Genomic DNA, 20,828 nt, shown 5'->3' with positions numbered 1-20,828 from the left:
GAGATTAAGGTTTGTTAAAGAATAATACATTTTCTGAAGCTTTCATTTCAACAGGAAAGCCTTTTGTTAAACTTACTACATTTTCTGAATAGCAAAGAGTTGAGGTGCATTAATAAAACTAAAGATATGATAAGGAGCTAGAGACACACATAGAAATCTATAGTTTGCAGTGCTGTTGTAGCCATGTTGGTCCCAGGATATTGGAGAGAGGTAATATCTTTTATTGTACCAAGTTTTGTTGATGAAAGAGACAAGCTTTTGAGCTTACACAGACCTGAAGAAGAACTCTTAAGTTTGATAGCTTGTATCTCTTTCACCAACAGAAATTAGTCCAGTAAAAGATGTTACCTCACCCACCATGTGTCTCTAATATAAATCTGAAGTAATCTTTCCGTCTAGGGTCTTACGTAGCCCCTATTACTGTAGTTTCCAAATACTTCCATGGATCTGGGAAGTTGTGATTTCTCAATCAGTGTTAAAAATTTATTACTAGTTTCTTGTACCAGGTTTTCTTCATTATTGGTTTTAGTAAATCTAATAGTAAATTTCTCTTGAACAGTCATCCTTCAAACAATCAGTAATTAGATACTAGTTTGGAAGGGAATTAATAGATCATTGTTAGAAGTCCCCAAAATACTTTTCTGTTGCATTGATTTTGGTTACTTAATATAATTTTTAGTTTTATGCCAGTTTATACTTTTAGAAATCTATTTCACTAATGACTAGATTGCTCAGGAGGGAATTAATAATGCAATATTGAATCTTTCATCTCTAGGACATTGTTTCAAATCCATCCCAGATTGGTAGTGAACAAAAATCTTTATCAAGTGATAGCTGGTCACTCTGTTTGTTAGGGCAGTTTTTACTAGGCACTAACCACCATGGCTGACATAATATTAGGCACTAATTACTATCCTCTCTGATAGTCTCAGGGCTTAAGAACTGAGTAATACTAACTTTCTCTCAACTCTAGTGGTGATCCTTGTAGAAGAGAGTTGAAGAACATTGGTGGAGGGTAGTTCAATGAAGTTTTTAATTTACATTTCCTGTGCTGTGTTTGTTTCGCAAATAAACAGAGCTTATTCATTCACAAGGGCTAGCACATTATGGCACCTTCTATGAAGAATACATTAAAAAAAGAAAAAATGTACACTGAGAAAACTGAATTCCATATATTGTTTAGAAAATTTTAAAAGAAATTATTTTGGTGAGTCTTTGAAAAAAATGTATATGCCAGAGATACTCAGTTACTGTCATTCTACCTCTTTTTTCACCCTTATTTTCTAGTGGCTTTTGATAATCAAGCATTGAAGTGAATCCATATTCTAACATTTAAAAAGCTTCATTTAGAAAAAAACAAGTGTATAATTTAGAAATTCCGAGTGTATGAATAATTGGTCAAAGCTTAACTGATCTTAGTCTGTTAAAAGTTGAGCAAAGTCATATCTGATAATTTGTTCATTCTTAATTCACTTGTTTGAGGAATGCGTTCTCTTCCTAATTGTAAAATAGAGCCTTACAGTATTCACACAATTATTTAAAATAGTAACTGTTGATATGTCAGAATATATTTACTTTTTCACTGTCATGATAACCTTTTTTTGCAGTACAGTTACATGAAATTAAAATACATATTTCAGTACAAGATTTTGTTTTGAATTCATGCATTCTAATTGGATACATCAAATATACACATTTTGCAATTGACAATATGCAGCTTGTGTTATGCAATACAATTTAAACTTAATTGCTTAAAATAATGGACCTTTTTAAGAGGCAAGGCCAAATTCTAAGATTTACTAACTGCATCACCTGTTAGAATAGAATAGTATTGGATCATGACTATGTACTGAAGAAACATTATGGCTCAATGTTTTAACTGATATAATGGCTCTAATGATACATTAAAATCACTACATTAAAATGTTTTCAGAAAACAAGTAATCAGCCGAAGACTGGAAGTATTACTATAGAAGAATTCAGGGCAATTTATCGAACCCTTGCGCACAGAAGTGAAATACATGAACTTTTCTGCAGTTATTCTCCGAACCGCAAAATTCTACCTGAAATAAACCTGATTGAGTTTCTCAGAAAAGAACAATTTGTAATTGATGCTGATGAAGCAATTGCCTCTCAACTTATTGCAAAGTATGAACCCATTGAAGAAGGTACACTATATCTTTAACATAATATAAATGTTGGATTTTCAGATTTTGTTTTACTATTTGTATATGTATGTATATTTATTTTTGAATACTTATTTGACTATAAAATTATTATGAAACTTATGAAAAAGCTGTAAACTGTGTAAGATAAGTATCTGCTTTCCTAAATAAAGAGAGAGAGAATTTGAGATCTGTTACTAAGCACGTGGACATAATATTAGTTGTTTTTCAAGTTCAGATCCTTAAACTACTATGGATATATTATTACAGGAAATCTTTAATACATTAATCAAATTTATACAGGATATGGCTCAAATATAGGATATACAATTTGCTATAGGTAGGTGATTCAAACTCTAGTATTGTACCCGGGGCCAGTCCCAAAAGTTGTATAAGGTCTCCTGTGTAGAAACATTTTATATAAAATCATGAAAAATATGGCTAGTTAAAGCACTGAATGTTTTGTTAGGCCCCTGAGAAATGTGAAATGGCCCTTGCTGTGCTGGGATGTCAAACTATGTGACACTTATTGTTGATTGAACTAATCTATCAAAACTCATTTTGCTTTATTAATCAAGATGAATTTGAATCATGCACTAAAGAGGTGAAAAATGAAAACTGTATGTCCTTAGCCAAATATCATCTCCATCATATGATACTGCTCTTCAACATTAGATTACAGTAGAAAAATAAATAATTTAAAAATATATTTGAAATGTGCAAAAGTAAAATGAAGTTTTGAATCATTACTTATTTTGTAGCTAGAGACCTTTTTAATTTGTCGTGTTGAAACTTGAAGATTAAGGACAATAATTATTAAAACAAGAATAAAACATATCAGAACTAAATTATATGTAACTTACTTTAGCTTAAGAGATCTGTTTCACAACCACATTAAAAAATTTTTTTGTGAGCTCCTTAATAAAAGAGTTTGATTTTGTTATGTTACTTGTAAGTCAGTTTTTGTTAGTATATTATCAGTGCAGTACAAGATAGGATATAGCTTACATGTCTCCGAATAGTACTAGCTTTTGATACATTACTTTAACCATGTCACTATTCAAGTCTGACTGTGTGTTTTTAAAAGACTAATAAGTATCTGCATTTCTTTCAAGTATTGACAGTCATACTTTTGGAATGGGTACTTATGTGTAAATTACCTTACAACATTCAAACCACAGAAGGCTCACAAAGTTGAGTTGAGTGGTGTTTGTGTCAATTTTTGCTTAGTTCCCATCAAGACCCTGTATGCTGTGCAACACACTGAATCTAAATTCTGCATTAAGAGTCCAGACTGTGTGCAAACTCAGTAAACTAACACAGCATTGGTGTATACTTAGTTCACATTTTCAAGAGTTACTTTGCAACCATGACAACTAGAAATATATGTATTACTTTAAAAAAAATCAAAGCTTAGATTCTGAGGGAAGGGGAATTCCACAGCAAATGCTATGGCCATGGAAAACATGCAGTCCTGAATATAACCCACTTATGCTATAAAACATAGCACCAGCAATAAAAATTAGTTAATAATTACATTGTTTGCTTTGTATTAAACTTGTTTTTAAGTACAAACAAATATTGATACTACACCTATTTGAACTCTCCTTATGGGACATTCCATTCAGAGAACTGCTAGTATTCTCTATCCACTGTTTTTCATTGCTCAGTATTCTGAGTGCAAAATGGATCATAAAAACATAAGAATGGCCATACTGGGTCAGACCAAAGTTCCATCTAGCCCAGTATCCTATCTTCCAACAGTGGCCAGTGCCAGATACCCCAGAGGGAATGAACAGAACAGGTTAAACATCCCCTGTTGCCCACTCCCAGCTTCTGGCAAACAGACTAGGGACACCATCAACATTCTCAACCAATTTTATTTTAAAAGCACCGAAGAATGCTTAACCAGTTGGATTGTTCAGTTCACTGAATATCTCCCATCTCTTTCAGGAAGAGAATTGATCTCTTGTACAATATAAACGATAATATAAAAGCTCTTCCACTTTAATTGCTATGGGTGTGAAATTTATTTTAAAAAATCATTTTTTTTTAAATTGGAGGGTATTCCATCGTGGGTACTTGGAAAAAAATTAACAATTAATATAGCAGGACACATTTTGTTTTCTAACAGTGGACCTCTTAAAGTGCACTTTTACTCTGAAAAATAGTTTTGTAAATATGACATCATGGATGCCACATTTATCATGCCTCAGTGATTCCAGATTAATTTTTCTCAATTACATTTAAGGTAAGAAGGTAGTTTAGAAAGGCAGCAGTGCAAATTCAGCCTGGAATTTTAAGGCTGAATTTTAAGGCTGAATTCCTTCTGGTTCATGCATCGCCATTAGTAATAAAGATTCTGCTGGTGAAATTCTGTCCTTAGTTACACCTGTGTGAAGTAACTTATCAAATTATTTTCAATCATACATATCTTCTGTGTGATTTCATAACTTTTCTCGTCTCTTAGGCTATCAAGGAGTGGTTGGACTAAGGCTTGGGGTAGTTTTACTCAGGGGCAGATCTTTTTTATTACTTTGTGGATTTTTAATTTATCAAAAATTATATGTAGGGATACTACAAATATATTAAAAATGTACTAGTCTAAAAGTTATCTTATGTTACGTTCTCCATTCCTTTTTCTTACTCTTTTTTGTCCTGACTTCATTTTTTTCTTAATTCCATTTTGTTTTTCCTTTTTCTATTATTGTCTATATGTCCCCTCTTCCTTGATATTCTCCTCTGCCCAGTTTCTCTTCCCCTCCAGTTTGATCCATCCGCTGGAAATAAAGGGGAAAGAGAATTGCTAAGGATTATATATCCCATTGGCTCTTCCCACTGCAGTTCAACTCGCTCAGAGATGAATGAAGTACTTATGTGGAGATGGAAGATCTTCAGGGGTCCCTGATCTCCCTTTATGACTGCTACATCACTGCTCTGGGTATAGTGTCTGGGAAGACCATGGATTTGTTTTGCGTGTAATAGCCCAACTACTTCTGCTACACTTTAGAAAGTGAAGGTTCCCTTAAGTGATGTAGATTCTCTGCTGAGCTTCATTGCTCTGTGTGACAAAAGGCAAAATTTGCAACTCAGCTGAGAAAAAGCAACATGGGCTAATTACAGCTCATTTTGGGAGCTGTAGTTCAGATATACCTCTTGAAATTAACCTGTATGTTGGTGATAGTTCTCCCAGCCTGAAGGGCAGTGTCTATCACAGTGATCTAGGATTGGAACCTGCACACCATTAACAAATATAAAGCAAGAAGTCACGGAACACAGGTCCCTCAAAATTAAGTAGTTGTCCTGTTTATAATATTAAAATTTGATTGTCTTTCCACATTAAGATATCTTGGTGGCTTCATTTTCAAAAAGACAGATGCTAGACTGTGCATCAGAACTTTTATTCTTATATTACAAGAATGAAACTTATGAGCTGAGTGCAGTTTTTATACTACATATGAACTATAGTCCCTGAACCCTCCCAAAGCACTCTCCAGAACTGTTGAGAGAGTTCTCTTCCACACTCTTATCAGGCCAAGAATCCTGTTCCCTTCTTGCGTGACTTCCTTTACTTATGGGCCAGCTGGTCTTTTCAACTTGGAGCAGCTCTAGGCTCTGTATTTGTTCTGCCCCACTTCCAGCTACTATAGGTTCTCTGAGCTGTTGCTTCCTAACCTGAGGCATTGCTGACAGCAAGTTGAGGAAAATCAAAGCTCACAGAGAGGCCCAGAGGGGAGAGAATATTTCCAGCTGGGGCAATATGGAGTTTGACTCTATTCTCATAGTCTTGGCATAGAACCCCCTTTTGGCCTGCCTGATAATACAAGAAATTTAGGGATTTGTGATGCTTTATTAAACATTTCTCACTGTCCAATCAGAGCTGTAAAAGCTTGGCATGCAACCCATGCCCTTAAGAACATAAGAACGGCCGTACCGGATCAGACCAAAGGTCCATCTAGCCCAGTATCTGTCTACTGACGGTGGCTAATGCCAGGTGCCCCAGAGGGAGTGAAGCTAACAGGCAATGATCAAGTGATCTCTCTCCTGGCATCCATCTCTATCCTCTGATGAACAGAGGCTAGGGACACCATTCTTTACCCTTCCTGGCTAATAGCCATTTATGGACTTACCCACCATGAATTTATCCAGTTCCCTTTTAACATTGTTATAGTCCCAGCCTTCACACCTCCTCAGGTAAGGAGTTCCACAAGTGACTGTGCGCTGTGTGAAGAAACTTCCTTTTATTTGTTTTAAAACCTGCTACCTATTAATTTCATTGGTGACCCTAGTTTTGTTATGGGAATAAGTAAATAATTTTTCCTTATCCACTTTCTCCACATCACTCATGATTTTTATACCTCTATCATATCCCCCCTTTGTCACCGTCTCTTCCAAACTGAAGAAGCCTAGCCTCTTTACCTTTCCTTATATGAGACGCCTCTCCAACCCCTAATCATAGTTGCCCTTTCTGAACCTTTCTAGTGCTAGAATATCTTTTTTGAGGTGAGGAGACCACATCTGTACACAGTATTCGAGATGTGGGTGTACCATGGATTTATATAAGGGCCATAATATATTCTCAGTCTTATTCTCTATCCCCTTTTAATGATTCCTAACATCCTGTTTGCTTTTTGACCACCTCTGCGCACTGTGTGGACATCTTCAGAGAACTATCCATGATGACTCCAAGAACTTTTCCAGACTCGTTGTAGCTAAATTAGTCCCATCATATTGTATGTATAGTTGGGGTTATTTTCCCATGTGCATTACTTTACATTTATCTACATTAAATTCATTTGCCATTTTGTTGCCACATCATTTGGTTTTGTGAGATTTTTTGAAGTTCTTCACAGTCTGCTTTGGTCTTAACTATCTTGAGTAGTTTAGTGTCATCTGCAAACTTTGCCCACCTCACTTTTTACCCTTTTCTCCAGATCATTTATGAATAAGGTGAATAGGATTGGTTTCTTTCTAGGACTGACCTGGGACACCATTAGTCACCCCTTCTCCTATTCTAGAATTACCCATTATTACCCTATTGTTTCTGTCTTTTAACCAGTGTCTCAGTCCATGAAGGACCTTCCCTTTTATCCACTGAGTAGATTCCATGCCCTTCTGAGGTTTTATTTCAAGATAAAATCTTGTATTGCGTTAGTCACTTACATGTCTGGATGTAATATGATGTGACAAAGTTTCCTCCTCTACTTGTGGTCCTGTGGCTTATTGGCAGATTTTGCTCACCTCAGTGACCCCTTCCCACAGTCTGGATCAACTCCTCTGTGTCTAATCAGGAGTTGGGAGCGTTTTGGGGGGAACCCAGGCCTGCCACTCTATCGGGGTCCAGCCCAGCACCCTGTGATTTCAGCTATCTATGTTGCCTCCTGTAACAGCTGCTATGACGCTACAATTCCCTGCGGCTACTTCCACATGGCCTTCTCCAAATACCTTCTTTAACCTCACACAGGGACCTTCCTCCTGGTGGTCTGATATGCTTATACTCCTTAGTCCTCCAGCAGCACCCTCTCACTCTCAGTCCTTGTGCCTCTTGCTCCCAGCCTCCTTCCCACCTGACTGGAGTGGAAATCCTTTTTTAAAACCCAGGTGCTTGATTAGCTTGCTTTGTTGACTGCAGGTGTTCTCAATCAGCCTGTCGTCTTAATTGGTTCTAGGCAGGTTCCTGATTCCTCTATTGTCAGCCCCTGCTATCTGGTCACTCAGGGAACAGAAACTTGTTCTTCAGTGGCCAGTAAGCTCCTTTCTATTCTCCTGCTGTAGAGGGTAGGAAGGAGAATGGCTGCTTGTGCTGTTCCGTGCTGAGCACTGGGCTCCTCACTTGACTACTTACTGCTGCTGCGTCTACTGCTGCCTTTCCTGGCTTGCTTCCCTTGGCTGGACCAGCACCACCACTCCATCCCTGCCTCTGCTTTCTCTGCTACCTCTAGTTGGCTTGGCTGCTGATCACCCTCCCCCCCCCTCACCCTCAACTCTGCTGTGCTCCACCTTACATCCCCGGGGTGGGGGGAAGCTGCTGGCCTGCTTCCCAGAGAGAGGAAGAGGTGAGGGCCCTAGCTCTTGTTGCTGAGGACCAATCTGAGCAGGTCCCTCCTGTAGGACACCAGGAACCACCACCTGGAATGCTGGGACTACTGTGGCTGTTTGGGAAGTGTTGGAGCCCCGAGGAGAAGAGGAGAGGAGGAGAGAGAACCACCCTGCTGCTGAAGACTACATGAGGACTGCTTGTGCGTGGGCTTTACTGGACTGAGTCTTTTTAAACTGTTGCTCTTTGTGGTGGGGGTTTGGACGTGGTCTGTTGGGACACTGGGGTGATGCGTGGAGCCTTTCCCCCGCTCCATCCGTTTCCCCTTTCGCCCCTCCACTCCCGCGGCTGTTTCCTCTGCTTCGGACTCCTCTCTGACTGAGTGCTCGCCTGGCTCAACCACGCTTCGCTTCTTCATTTGGGCCTGCAAGCAGCTGCAGCAAGCATTGACTTTTGCACAAGTGCCTGTGGGCACACCACCTCCCCCGCGACCCCCTGGATGACTCCTTTCCTTTGCCACATTTGTCTGCCCCACCGTTTCCCTCTCGGCCCCTTATAGTCCTGCTCCAGCTTCTGCAAGCTGTCCCTGGTCCTCCAATCCCATTCCAGCTCGCCCTTCCCTCACTCCCCTGTGTTACGCCCTGATTGTCCTTCCCTTGTGCGCCCATGCCCCCTCCCATGTGCTTGTGCCTTCCCCATTGAGTTGCCCTTGTTACTGCACTCCCCTATTGCATGTTGGCCCCCCACTATACCTAGTGCACTGGAGGAGCCGGAATCCCCTCTGAATCAGTGACCTGACACCCTCCCGCCCCAGGGGTTTCCCCTTGGTTGCTACCACACACCCTTTAGCTTTCCTTTTCGGCACCCTTCCTCCCCTGCTGCAGCCCCTAGTCGGAGAGGGGTGGTCGCCTCCTCTCACCTCCCTCCTCACTGTGTTGGCCTCCTCCCCGCTCTTGTTATGCGGGGGAGACCCCTTGCGGTGCTCCCACCCCCCTCCTCCACCTATACTCCATGTCCATTCCCCAGGCCTCTACCTCAACCGCCGCTGCTGGTATCCACTGCCACCGCCCCGCTGAGGCACCGGCGGCAGCGATTCCGGGGAGACCTCCGCTGCTGCCACGTCCCTCGCCCCTTCTGATTCGAGGGGAGCCCCCCCAGCCGGTGGGAAAGGTCAGGGTGGGAAAAAGGGTAAAGGCCCCACTAAGAAGGCTAGGCCCTCCATGGCAGAGACTGCCTCTGCTGCCGCAGCCCCGGTACCGGCCGTGGCACCCCTCCCCACTGCTCCCTCCACCAGTTCTGCGTGTGTCCCTCCCCTGGCCCCCAAGGCATACGCCCAGGAGGCTGCGGCCCCCCACCTGCCGCTGCTCCTCCAACTGTCGCTTCTGCTACCATCTATAGCGGCCGGGGCCCCTTCCTCACCTTGACCAGGAAGCATGGCGTCCATTGCCTCCTGGTGCCTGCCTCGCCGCACGTGGAGACCTACATGCGGGCGTTGGCGAGGGTGGTGGGGCCCACGGCCATTGTGGCGGCCTCTAAAATGTACAGGAAGGTGGTCTTCTTCCTGGCATCGGAGGCCACTGCCCAGGAGGTGGTAGAGATGGGCCTGGCAGTGGGGGGGGGGGGGGTTCATCCCCCTGGAGCTGTTGGAAGACCTGGGGGTCTGCTTGGTCCTGACCTCTGTCCCTCCCTTCCTGCCCAATGCCACCCTGCTGCCCGCCCTTTCTGCCCTGGGGTGCCCTATCTCCATCATCAGCCCTCTCCCATTGGGATGCAAGGACCTGACCCTCTGTCACATCCTCTTGTTCCGCCGGCAAGTGCAGCTTCAACTGCCACCGGCGGCGCGTGACAGAGAGGCGCTCGAGGGGTCCTTTCTGGTCCCCTACAAGGTAGCCTACTACCGGGTGCATTACTCAATGGGGGAGGCCCGGTGTTACCTCTGCCAGGTGATGGGGCATGTCCGGAGGGACTGCCCCTTGGCCTGGCATGGAGAAGCATCCGGGACCCCTGAGCCCCGGCAAGGCGCCGGCCCTGTCATTGCCGATGACCCTGGCCACCTGGCACCTGAAGCTGCCCCTCCTCCTTCTTGGTCCACCGTTGTGGAGGAGGGTGCAGCGGAGATACCGCCGGGCGTGGGAGAAGGCTCACCTCAAGGAGACTCCTCCCTCATTCCTGCTACCTCACCATTGCCTCCCCGAGTCCCTGAGCCATTGCCCTTGCCCCCCGACCTGCCCCTGTTAGCCAGCGCCCGGATGATGCCATGGAGGGCTAGTCCTTAGTGCAGCGGAAGCGGGGCAAGTGGAAGGCTCGGGCCCAGTTACATCATTTGGATTCGGAGACCTCCCGGAAGAGCAGAAAGGGGGGCATCAATGACGAGGCTTCCGCCTTGCCCCCTGATGATTCCCGTTTTGTGATGCTGGCTGGGGACACCGTGGCAGCACAGGAAGGTGACACCACTCCTCCTCCAGGGTCCCTTCCCGTGGGAGCTCCTGAGGGAGCCTCTCTTGTCCCCTTACCATCCGAAGCCCCTGCGAGCCCCGAGGTGGGCGTCGCCTCGGGTGGTGGCGGGGAGGGCCCTGGGGTGGTGGATGGTGATCTCCCTTCCATCTACGAGGAGATCGAGGCCCTGGGTCTGACCCTGGTCACGCAAGGGGAGGATGACCCTCTGCCAGCGGACCTCAATCTGGGTGACCTCACCCCCGTCCCTCTGTTCCCTTCCCCTGACCACTGCTTCTGCTCCCACCTCTGAGGGTCCCCTGGAATCTTCCATCGGCTCGGCTGCAGATGGCATCCTGCTGACGGCCGCCGAGCCCATTGAGGCGACGGCCGGTGCCCCGCTGCCGGGACCCAGTTCCCAGGGGGTGTCCCTCTTGGGTGTGGAGCACCCAACCTCCTTCCCGGGCAGGGAACCCATTGACGACCATCCATCTGCTGATGCCGGGGCTACTGTCCAAACCATAGTGGCTGAGCCCGGCATCGTTGGGGGTCTCCTTCCCACTCCCCAGATCTCTGAGCCTAACCAGGAGGGGCCACCTTCCAGCAGCCCGACTATTGAGGCTCAGGATCCTACTTCTGCCCCTCTCCCTGGTTCCCTTCCTTATCCCCGCCCTACTCCTGTCCCCTGCCCTATTCCTGATGCCAGCGCTGTCCTTGTTCCCTCCACCTCCCGTGCTGCCAGTGCCGCCCCTGGGGAAACCCTCCAGGGAGCGTCTTTAGTTGTTTTTCCCCATCCTGACCCATCGGGGGCTGCTGTTTTCCTTACGCTGCTCCCTGTTGAACCAGGGAGTGGGGCAGTTCGCGTGGTGTCAGCCCATAGGACGCCATGTCGGGGGTCTGCCCCCTGCCTCCCCGCCTCGGTGGGCCACGGGATTGTAACAGGGGCCCCAGTGGGGGACAGTAGTAGATGAGTGACCCCACCCCCCCATGCACTGAAGGAAGAGCTATGGGAGTTCCTTGAGGACATCCATGGCTCCTGTAACAATATCCAGCTTGCGCTCCAGTGGTGAGGGGATTTCCGTCAGGTCCTCCAGGCCGCAAGGGCCCTCATGGGGGAGGTAAGAGGACCGGGAAGCAGGCCGCCACGACTTACCACCGGGTCCGCCTCTTCCGCGACTCTTTACTCACCTACGGTGTAGGTCACGAATTGCTGCGCAGCCTGACAGAGGCTGTGGGGGTTTCTGCCGGCGAGGATCCCCCCCCAGCCCTCCTCATGGCACCAATCATCTATGCCACATTAAACACCCAGGGCTGTAGGATGGGTCTCCGCAGGAGTCAGGTGCTCTTCTTCCTTTGGGAGGTGGGGTACTCTGTAGTTTTCCTGCAAGAGACCCATACAGATCCAGCCGCTGAAGCTAGCTGGCGGCTGGAGTGGGGGGATGGGGTCTACTTTAGCCACCTCTTGGTCCGCACGGCTGGAGTGGCGACCCTGTTCTCCCCTGACCTACGGCCCGAGGTGCTAGGGGTCGCCAAGGCTGTGGCGGGCCGCCTGCTGCACCTCCGGGTCCATATGGAGGGGCTTGTGGTTAACCTTGTCAACGTTTTCACCCCGACATCGAGCCCGGAGAGGTTGTGTTTTTATCAGCAGGCATCCGCCTTCCTCGGCACTGTGGATCCTCGTGAGTGCCTGGTCCTAGGCGGGGACTTTAACACCACCCTCGAGGAATGCTTGTGGACCGAGCAGTGCCCAGCCGCCGCAGATGTCCTCCGGGAGATCGTCGATCGCAACTCCCTGGTGGACGTCTGGTGCGACCATCAACTGGACGACGTCTCTACGTTCACCTTCGTCTGGGTGGAGGCCCATCGGTCACGCCACTCTCGACTGGACCGTATTTACCTGTCGCATTTCCACCTTTCACGGGCCCACTCCTCCAGCGTTCAGCCGGCCCCCTTTTCAGATCACCACCTTGCCACCGTGACGGCCTCTCTCTGTGTGGAGAGGCCGGGGCCAGCCTATTGTGGGGGCACGAGAGGGTGTATGGGAAGAGGTGGGGGTGCAGGATCTGGGACAGAGGTTGGGTGCTGGGTGCAAGCTCCAGGCTGGGGCATGTGGTGGGGTGCAGGATAGGTGGATGGGTGCAGGCTCTGGGAGGGAGTATGGAGGGCTGGGTGCAGGCTCTGCGACAGAGTTTGGAGGCTAGAGAAGGGGTGTGAGCTCTGGGAGGGAGTGGTGGGTGCTGGGGGGAGAGAAGACTGCTATCACATGTGGCTTCCTTCCTCCCCTGTTGCCCCTCGCCATAGCCTCACTGGGGGTGGGGGATGGGGCTGTCCCTTGCGCTATTTACAGGAGCAGTGGTTGAGATGGGAGGCGAAATCACAAGGTTAAACACTCACCAAAGCCCCAGCAGCTGCTCAGGTGAGTGAGGTCCACTGCCGATGAGCCTGTCTCCCACCAGAAGCCCCCACAGTGTCTCCTCCAGGTGGGAGGGAGGGCTGCAAAGCATGTGTGTGCCTCCTCCCTACTCCCCCTCCTGACCTGCAGCAGCCAGCTGCTCGCCCTCTGCCAGCCAGCATCTCTTGTTACCATAGAGGCAGCAGCAGCCAGGAGAGCCACAAAGCTTTCCTTCAAGCAGGGACGCTCTAGCTTTTCTGCGCCCCTCGGCTTTGCACGCCCAAGGCAAATGTCTCACTCGCCTCCCCCTTGTTATGTCACCAATTCCTTACTTTGGGTGCACTGAGCATGCTCACCCAAACTGAGCCTGGGGATTCTGGAGGGTGGGATGAGGAGGGCATTGCAAGATCTAGCCATGTGGCAAAGGGAGGAAGGGCCCTGCAGCGAAGGTTCAGAAGACCAGGCCACGTGCTCAGGAGGACACAAGGCAACCCGCGATGGAACCCTCCTTTCTGGCGGGATCTAGACCCTGTGCTGGGCTCAGACTACGGCAGCTGAATTGGCCCAATTGTGTCGAGTTGCCTGGGTATAGTGTGAGCGCCGGAAAAGGAAAATCACCTTCATCCAGGCCCGGCCAGGAGCCGGTATCTCCCGCCCGCCACGCGATTGGCAGGGCCCACCTCCTCGAGGTGAAGGGCCCCGTGGCCTCAGGACCAGGGCAGAGGTTATAAGCTGCCCACGGGATCGTCAGTTGGCTGCTCCCTTCATTGGGCATTTAGCACGCCGTGTATTGGCCGGTTTAACCCCCTGCCCCAAACACCTCCCTTTCTGTGCTAAAGAGACCCTGGCACATTTATTAGAGAGGCCAGATTGCAGCCCCTGTTCTGGTTCTCTTGAATCTTATGCTTGCGCTTTGGTGCACTTTTCCCCTCACCTGTTTATCTACGTACTCCCGTCCGTGCCCACCATTGGTCTCCTGTCACCTCCTCTTGGCCCTGCCCATCTATCATCTACAAACAGGGAAGAGTGGCGATGGGATTCTGCGACTGTGGGGCCTATTTTCTGCCCTCCGTCCGCACGCATCCGGCAGATTCCTTATGCAGTGTCCCGGCCTCCCTTGTGCCTTTGAGACAGTGTGCGTCCCAGTTCTCTGCTTCGGTGTCCCCATCAGTTCCTTTGTTTAGCCCTGTGACCTCACTCTGATCCTGTTTTTTCATAGTTTCCCACAGACTAGTTGGTGTCACAGACCGTGGATCCCCCCTTAGCTAGGGAGGTCCTTAGAAGTAAGGGCGGCAAAGCCGGCTACCCCTGATACCAATAGGGACAGCTCCTGACCCACTGGTCTGGGTTCGTCACACATGTTAATACATACTAAGTAAAACTGTATAGAAAGTGTTTTATTATTTTAAACTATATTTACTGAACTATAATGATATTAGTAATAGCCTGGTCGACTACCCAAGAACCTGTGTTTCTTAACTTTGTAATGTAGATTTTAGTTTAATTTTAAAGGAGCTGCCTTAGCTGCAGCCCACTGCCACCAGAGAGCGCGACAGACAGGGAGCTGCATTACGTCCATGAAGCCACCACTGCTGCACGGTTTTCATGAAGAAAGTGCTTATTGTTATATTGTCATGTTGGTAGCATCAAAAAGTCCAAGTCTGGAGCCATTGTGTTGAGCATTACACAGAAACTTTTGAAAAACACAGTCCCTGCCTTGAAAACCTTGCAAATTATATTTTTAGGATAGAGCAACCAGACTGTACCTATGTTAGCACAACAAGTTAAGCAGAATTTTAATTACTCACAGGTTATCTCAATGAAGTTCACCATTAGTTTATCCTTGGAATTTCTTCTTTCCAACAAGGCTTGATAGGAGTTACGTGTATATCAACTGCAAACTGAACCCTTAGAGATTAGGAATTAATTACTTGTTGGTACTGCTTTATTACAGAAACAACAGTAAGAAATATTTTTACTTCTTTTGTAAGTGTGAAAACACATTAACATTTATACTTCTTTAGAATACAAGTTAACTTGGTTATTGTCATTCAAATTAATTCTTCTCAGAGTTCTAGTTTATATATTTAAATTCTTCAAATATTAGTGTTACTTCAGTATTTATTTAAAATCTGCTTCTACGGATTAGCTAGTATGAGAGGCAATATCCTTCTCTTTCAGAGATGAAAGGATCTGTAAGTAATTTGTCAGTTCACCTAGAATTCGGACAAAAGCTTATCTATCCAGATGAGGCAGTTTGCACACCCAGTTTAAGTGTCACTCTATGCTGGCTACAGAAGATTCAGAAAAATGTCAGTCATAGCTAATGTGGTTAACAAACTTAATGCAATTGATGGAAAAGTTCTGTAGAATACCACAGGCCGACTTTTTTCATTAGATAAACATATCTGGAAACAATAAACAAAACAAACGCTGCCTAACTCAGTATGTATTAACAGTGCTGATCTATCAACCCTCCGTAAGGACGAGGAAATAGTCAGTCCTGTATGCAGTTAAAGGATTATAGTACCACTTTTCTCTGAATTATGAATACTACTCTACCCTGTGCCACAGAGACAACTGTTCCACTTCTCGTCTCAACGAGCAATAAACAGACAGCCACAGCTAATGATTGATTCTCCATGTAAAAGAGCCCCTTGGGGTCATTTTCCAAACCTCCTTCCTTTGAAAGCGTCTAGTTCAAGAAACAAAAATGTCTGTCAAGAACTAAACAAACAAAAATAACCCTCAAACTCAACAATAACCAACACCTCAAAAAACCAAAAACAACAAACAAAAAAATCACATCAAAGAAGACCAAGGAAAGAAAACCAAAAAGCACAGGTATAAGTAACATTCAGTCTTCCAACTGCAATAGGAAACAACATAATAATCTGAAAGTCCGGACAAAATATTCCCCTTAGACAGGTCTAATCTGTGATAATATAACATCTGGCTGTTCCATGATTAGTGGAGAATAAAAAAAATATAATTTTTTGACAGAGTGATTTTGGAGATCTTATTACATTCTGGCAGAAACTAAGATATATAAATAAACATCCAGTAAGAGAAACCTCGAATAATTAGAAAATTTACAAAATCCAAAAAGAAAGTCCCTCCATCCCTAAATAATACTATCTATAATGCAAAAGATGGTGCCATGCAACATTTTTACAGGATCCTGGGAGAAAAAAGATGCAGCTCACTCAAGGAGGAACTCTGGGGGGGGGGGGGGTGAGCCTGGGCCGACCTTGTAATATCTATGTCTTATAGAGCAATGATATTCAGGCATTCCCATGGCAAAGGATGAATCATTACAATTAATAGGTGAACGAAATACAAATTACACTTTCCTTTCGCGCAATTGCATCTATGATATGCCAGACTTGCTTTAAAGAACTGACTCTGAATAACAGTCAGTGAGATAATTAGAGACATTAGCTAACCATCACAGTTCTCTTCTTTGCGAACATTTATAGGCAAAAGTGTTATGGGAGCTTTGAATATATAGGTGAACGCGACTAAGAGAAAAGATTACTTTCCATCTCAACAACTCCAGAGGGATTCTAAACAGCATAACTTAAGAGTGATTTCTTTCCCCCTCTAAACCTAGGATCAGCTAATTTACAGAAGACAAGATACAGGTTCTCCATCTCACCTTGGTGAAAGCAACAAAAAGGAGAATTCAAGATAACAAAAGCTCACTTTTACAAGACGCAAAATCAGTCTCTGCATACCCACACGATGACAGTCTAAATAATTATATACTTTCTTTAATATAAGAGTGGAAAACATCTGTACATGACAGAGGCTCAGGAAAGATAGAAATCAGATAATTCTGAAACAAGTCTTCCTCCATCATATCCATTCTGTATCTTATTCAGAAAGATGAAAGCAATTCAAGGAAGCAGTAAATGTTGCCCTTAGGGTGGAGAACACATGATCAAAACAAAAAAGATCTATAATTATCTGATTTTGTGATCTAACTAAAAACAAGAAAAACCAATTGTTTGTTCAAGTATGCAGAATGTGTATTCCACTCAAGTGCATGTGCCAAGCAACCAAAGCTGACGCAGCAGTTTCTTAAACAACCCCCTAAGTGCACTCATCCCTCAGGTCCTTAGCCTTCTGCCAGCTATTTAAGGATGGTGCTGACCCTGCCCTCCGCCTTCCCTCCCCCTCGTTCTTCTATGCCGCACGGATCAAGCGTTTGGTGCAGTATTAATCTCACACTTTTAAATCTTATTTTGTTTTTGGGGCTTTTCCTGTATATAATTAATATAAGTTCGTTCTCTCTAGTGCATTATATAGATTATGAGAATGATTATGATAGTCACCTGGGTATGGCCTTCACAAGGGTTTATAACTTTCCATCATGGAGTGGATATCCTAATGTGATCCCCACATGATGTGTTTTTGTGCTTGGGAAGCACATAAAAAGAACCTCTTCATATTAAAATTTAACAAACTGCAGAGTGAGGACTGCATGTGAACACAAGCGTCCTCAGAGACAGGCCCAGGAGGCCCCCCTGGCAGACAGAGACCTTACAGATCCTTAGCCCTCAGTGCCATACCAGAGTCCAGATGTTGCTTCCAGGTGGAGTCAAGTGCTTCCCCCAATGAGTCAGAGGGATCATTCGCCTTCTCTGGCCCTCAAGAAGACCCACAAGATGGACGAGACCATCCAGACTCAGAGAGATTCCTCTTGTCTCTAAGAGCAATGCTGACTGACACCACTTCCTCCGTGATCATGGGACTACTTTAACCGCTCCTTGGTACTGCCCAAGATCAGTTGGACTTGTACTGTCCAATCCGTACTGACAACATCAGCACTTGGTAGCTGACTTTCTCTTATGCCATTGCATACCAGGGCATTAACCTCTCTGCCCCTCGTTCCTATTCCCCAAAATTTAGAGCATTCAGATTTCTTCTTCTGCAGTGTCCCTCAGCACTGTCTGGCTGCTGCAGAGTTTCTTTTCATTGTCACATATCCTCTCTGCCTCAAGAGCAAGTTGTGTGCAGCATTCCTTTTTGTACCAAGGCCCACCAGTGCAGGTGCTGTCTTGCACTGATGTTGTCTTTGCTTCAGCCCCATCTGGATCATACTACCGTCTCTGAATCATGTTTGCTCGTACCAATGAATCTATATCTCTTTTGTGGTACCGAAGCAAACAACTGCCATTCATTTCTTTGCACCTGCTATCCCAATTGTTTTTCAGATGAGCTGTTGTTTATACCTTTCCGGTGCTCTTCTGATTACACCAGACGACTTCAGGCTGTTTTCAATTTATTTGGAAGTTCCCAAGATTGGGCCCAAAAGACAAACATCTTTTTCCTCTTTTTTCTTTTTCCCCCTCCTCAAAAACATTTTCTCAGAAATCTAGTCACCATCACTACTGAGATTGGCACCAGTCCACCAGTGGATAGGGCCCTGCCTACTACCTAGGGCCACTAGCAAGGGCGCCAACTTCTAAAACTCCAATTGACCACTGCAAATGGTTAATAGCATAAATGTATTTCTGTCTTCATATTTCTAAACACACATCCTTGCTGCAAGACATTTTATTGCATTCATATCGAAGCTCCAGATCTCCTCTAAGCCATGCTCTCCAATTCTACTATTTGCATTCCTGGGCATCTTATTATTTGTACTCGTATATCCATGGGTTCATCACTGTCAGATCTTTCTTAAAGTCTGGGATTCTTCCACTTTCATGTTAATATGTTGGTTTTTGCTGGGGGTGGAATAGCTGTCTGAGGCAGTATTGTTGTTGCAGCGTGTTCAAATTGGTATTCCATCAAATTCTCGTTGCCCACTATATGACACCACTCAGTTTTCACAGAGATTTTTAATCCACAGAGCATTGTGCAGCACTTGCTTTACTCTACTTCCTTCCACGGGAAGTTTTGCCACGCCTGAACACAACAATCAATTGTTTCTTTTAGGTGGCTTCTGCCTCTCTTTTGCACAGATACTGCTTGGTAGAGGATACTTGAGCATGCCTGCTAACCCAGGGTTGTAGTTCAATCCTTTACCGGCTACTCAGGCAAAAATCTGCCAGGATGTCCTGCTTTGAGCAGAGGTTGAACTGATACCTTCTAACCCTACTTCTATGTATTCGAGGACCTTACTAAACTTCTGCCTCAATTTACTTCTTAGCACGCCTCCAGTGTTTGCGAATTTCTAGAACTTCGGGCCCATTTGGGTCCAATCCAGGTCTTAGAGCCTAAGAGCTGCAAGACAGTAGCTTGTTAAAATCTCAGATTCCCAGAGTATCCAGGCCCATCTCCCAAACCTGTGTGAAGGCACCACCACTTTCAGGTTCTCTCAAAGGCACGTCAATTCCCCAAATTCCTTCGTCTCCAATCCATCAAACCAAAAATCTTGCACTTTATTTTCCTTTTCCCACCTTCGGATCTTTCTGCATAAGGTAATACTTTCTGCCTCATAAGCCCCTGTAATGTTTTAACTCCTTCCAGATCCAAAACAGTTCTATTCTAGTACTAATCAGGAATAGTAGCACCTGAAATCTACCAAAGTTGTCCAAATGACCCTCCTGCAAATTTCACATAAAACCATAAAACTCCTGTACGTGGAGCTCTGAGCTCTTCGAGTCTTGGGAAACAAGGGGCTGTATGGACTTCCAGAAAAAACCAGGGACACACGCTTAGTCTTCCTCTCATAATAGAGATTTCAATAGGCTTCCTTCTAGCCACTTTCCTTCCCTAGATTATAGCCCCTTTGATCCGCATCACTATTCCATCTGCCTTCCCAAGGCTCACCTAGAGATCACAGATCTGTATCTTACATCCCCATTTCTACCGAGTCTTATTTCTGGAAATTCTTCAGTGAGCTCTAATCACGCCTTACTTTCTTCTGCCTCATTTGCAACCGCAACCTCTTGCTCAGCTCCTATCACACTGTCACACACTTGCTCTGCATTGCACTATCTGTGCTGCCTGAGTCAGATTGTAGCCCAAGGTAGGGAGGGATTAGCCTCAGTGTTTGACGCATTGGCCCGCTAACCCGGATTGTAATTGAATCTTGAGGTGATTTGGGCAAAATTGTCTGTGGATTGTTCTGCTTGAGCAGGGCTTAATAGATGACCTCCTAGGTCCTCTTCCAATCCTACATATTCTATTCTGCTCAGAGTCAGGATGCGCTTCCTTTTCTTTTCTCAACTTTATACGTTCTAATTCCCCACTCTTGCCTTTAACTGATTTTTTAGTACTACCATTGCTACCATCCGCTTTACCAGAGCGCAGGAAAGAGCCCTGGCTGGTGAAGGCTCAGGTTTCAAAAACCATTACAAATCTCAAGCTGTTACCCAAAAACCATTCCATCTTTCCAGATTAACCTTTTCATCTGACATAGTTTCTTACTTGACAGCTCCAGCCTGATCCTAAGTAAACAGAATGTACCATTTAATTGAGATTGCAGGCCTACAACATGGGAATTACAGGTTTCTTACCTCGTTCACATGTCCTCTCCCTTGCAGTCCCTTTTCAATCATCATCCAACTCCACAACTGGCCACAGAAACTACCCGGTCGTATTATCTGAAACCCAAAGCTGTTAACTAGTCTCTGTTTTCCAGCGGTTTAGGAAATAAATAACTGCATCACTGTAGGCACCTCATCCATTAATGTTTGTTACACACGGAGCTTTACCCAAAACTCTGTTTTTATTGATCAAAGCAGCACATTGAAAAGGCTAGCAAAGTCTAAGCACCCCAATAGATATAGTACCCAAATCTGAATTTAAATTCGGGGCGTATTTCAGCAGCAGGTCTGCCCGGCGC

The 20,828-nt window shown here is 45.4% G+C and overlaps 1 protein-coding gene across 1 annotated transcript in view; it reads left to right on the top strand.

Annotated features, from left to right (window-relative positions):
* The window catches only part of PLCZ1 (phospholipase C zeta 1), a 134,797-nt gene that overhangs the window by 3,089 nt on the left and 110,880 nt on the right, over positions 1–20,828 (top strand). Inside the window, exon 3 of the mRNA XM_075061662.1 lies at positions 1,934–2,168. Coding sequence (XP_074917763.1) covers positions 1,934–2,168 — 235 coding nt within the window. The remainder of the gene's footprint in view (positions 1–1,933; positions 2,169–20,828) is intronic.

The sequence above is a fragment of the Chelonoidis abingdonii genome, chromosome 1 (genome assembly GCF_003597395.2).
Source record: "Chelonoidis abingdonii isolate Lonesome George chromosome 1, CheloAbing_2.0, whole genome shotgun sequence".
Lineage (NCBI taxonomy): Eukaryota > Metazoa > Chordata > Testudines > Testudinidae > Chelonoidis > Chelonoidis abingdonii.
Note: the sequence above shows the minus strand (reverse complement) of the source record. Positions and strands in the feature narration are given on the sequence as shown.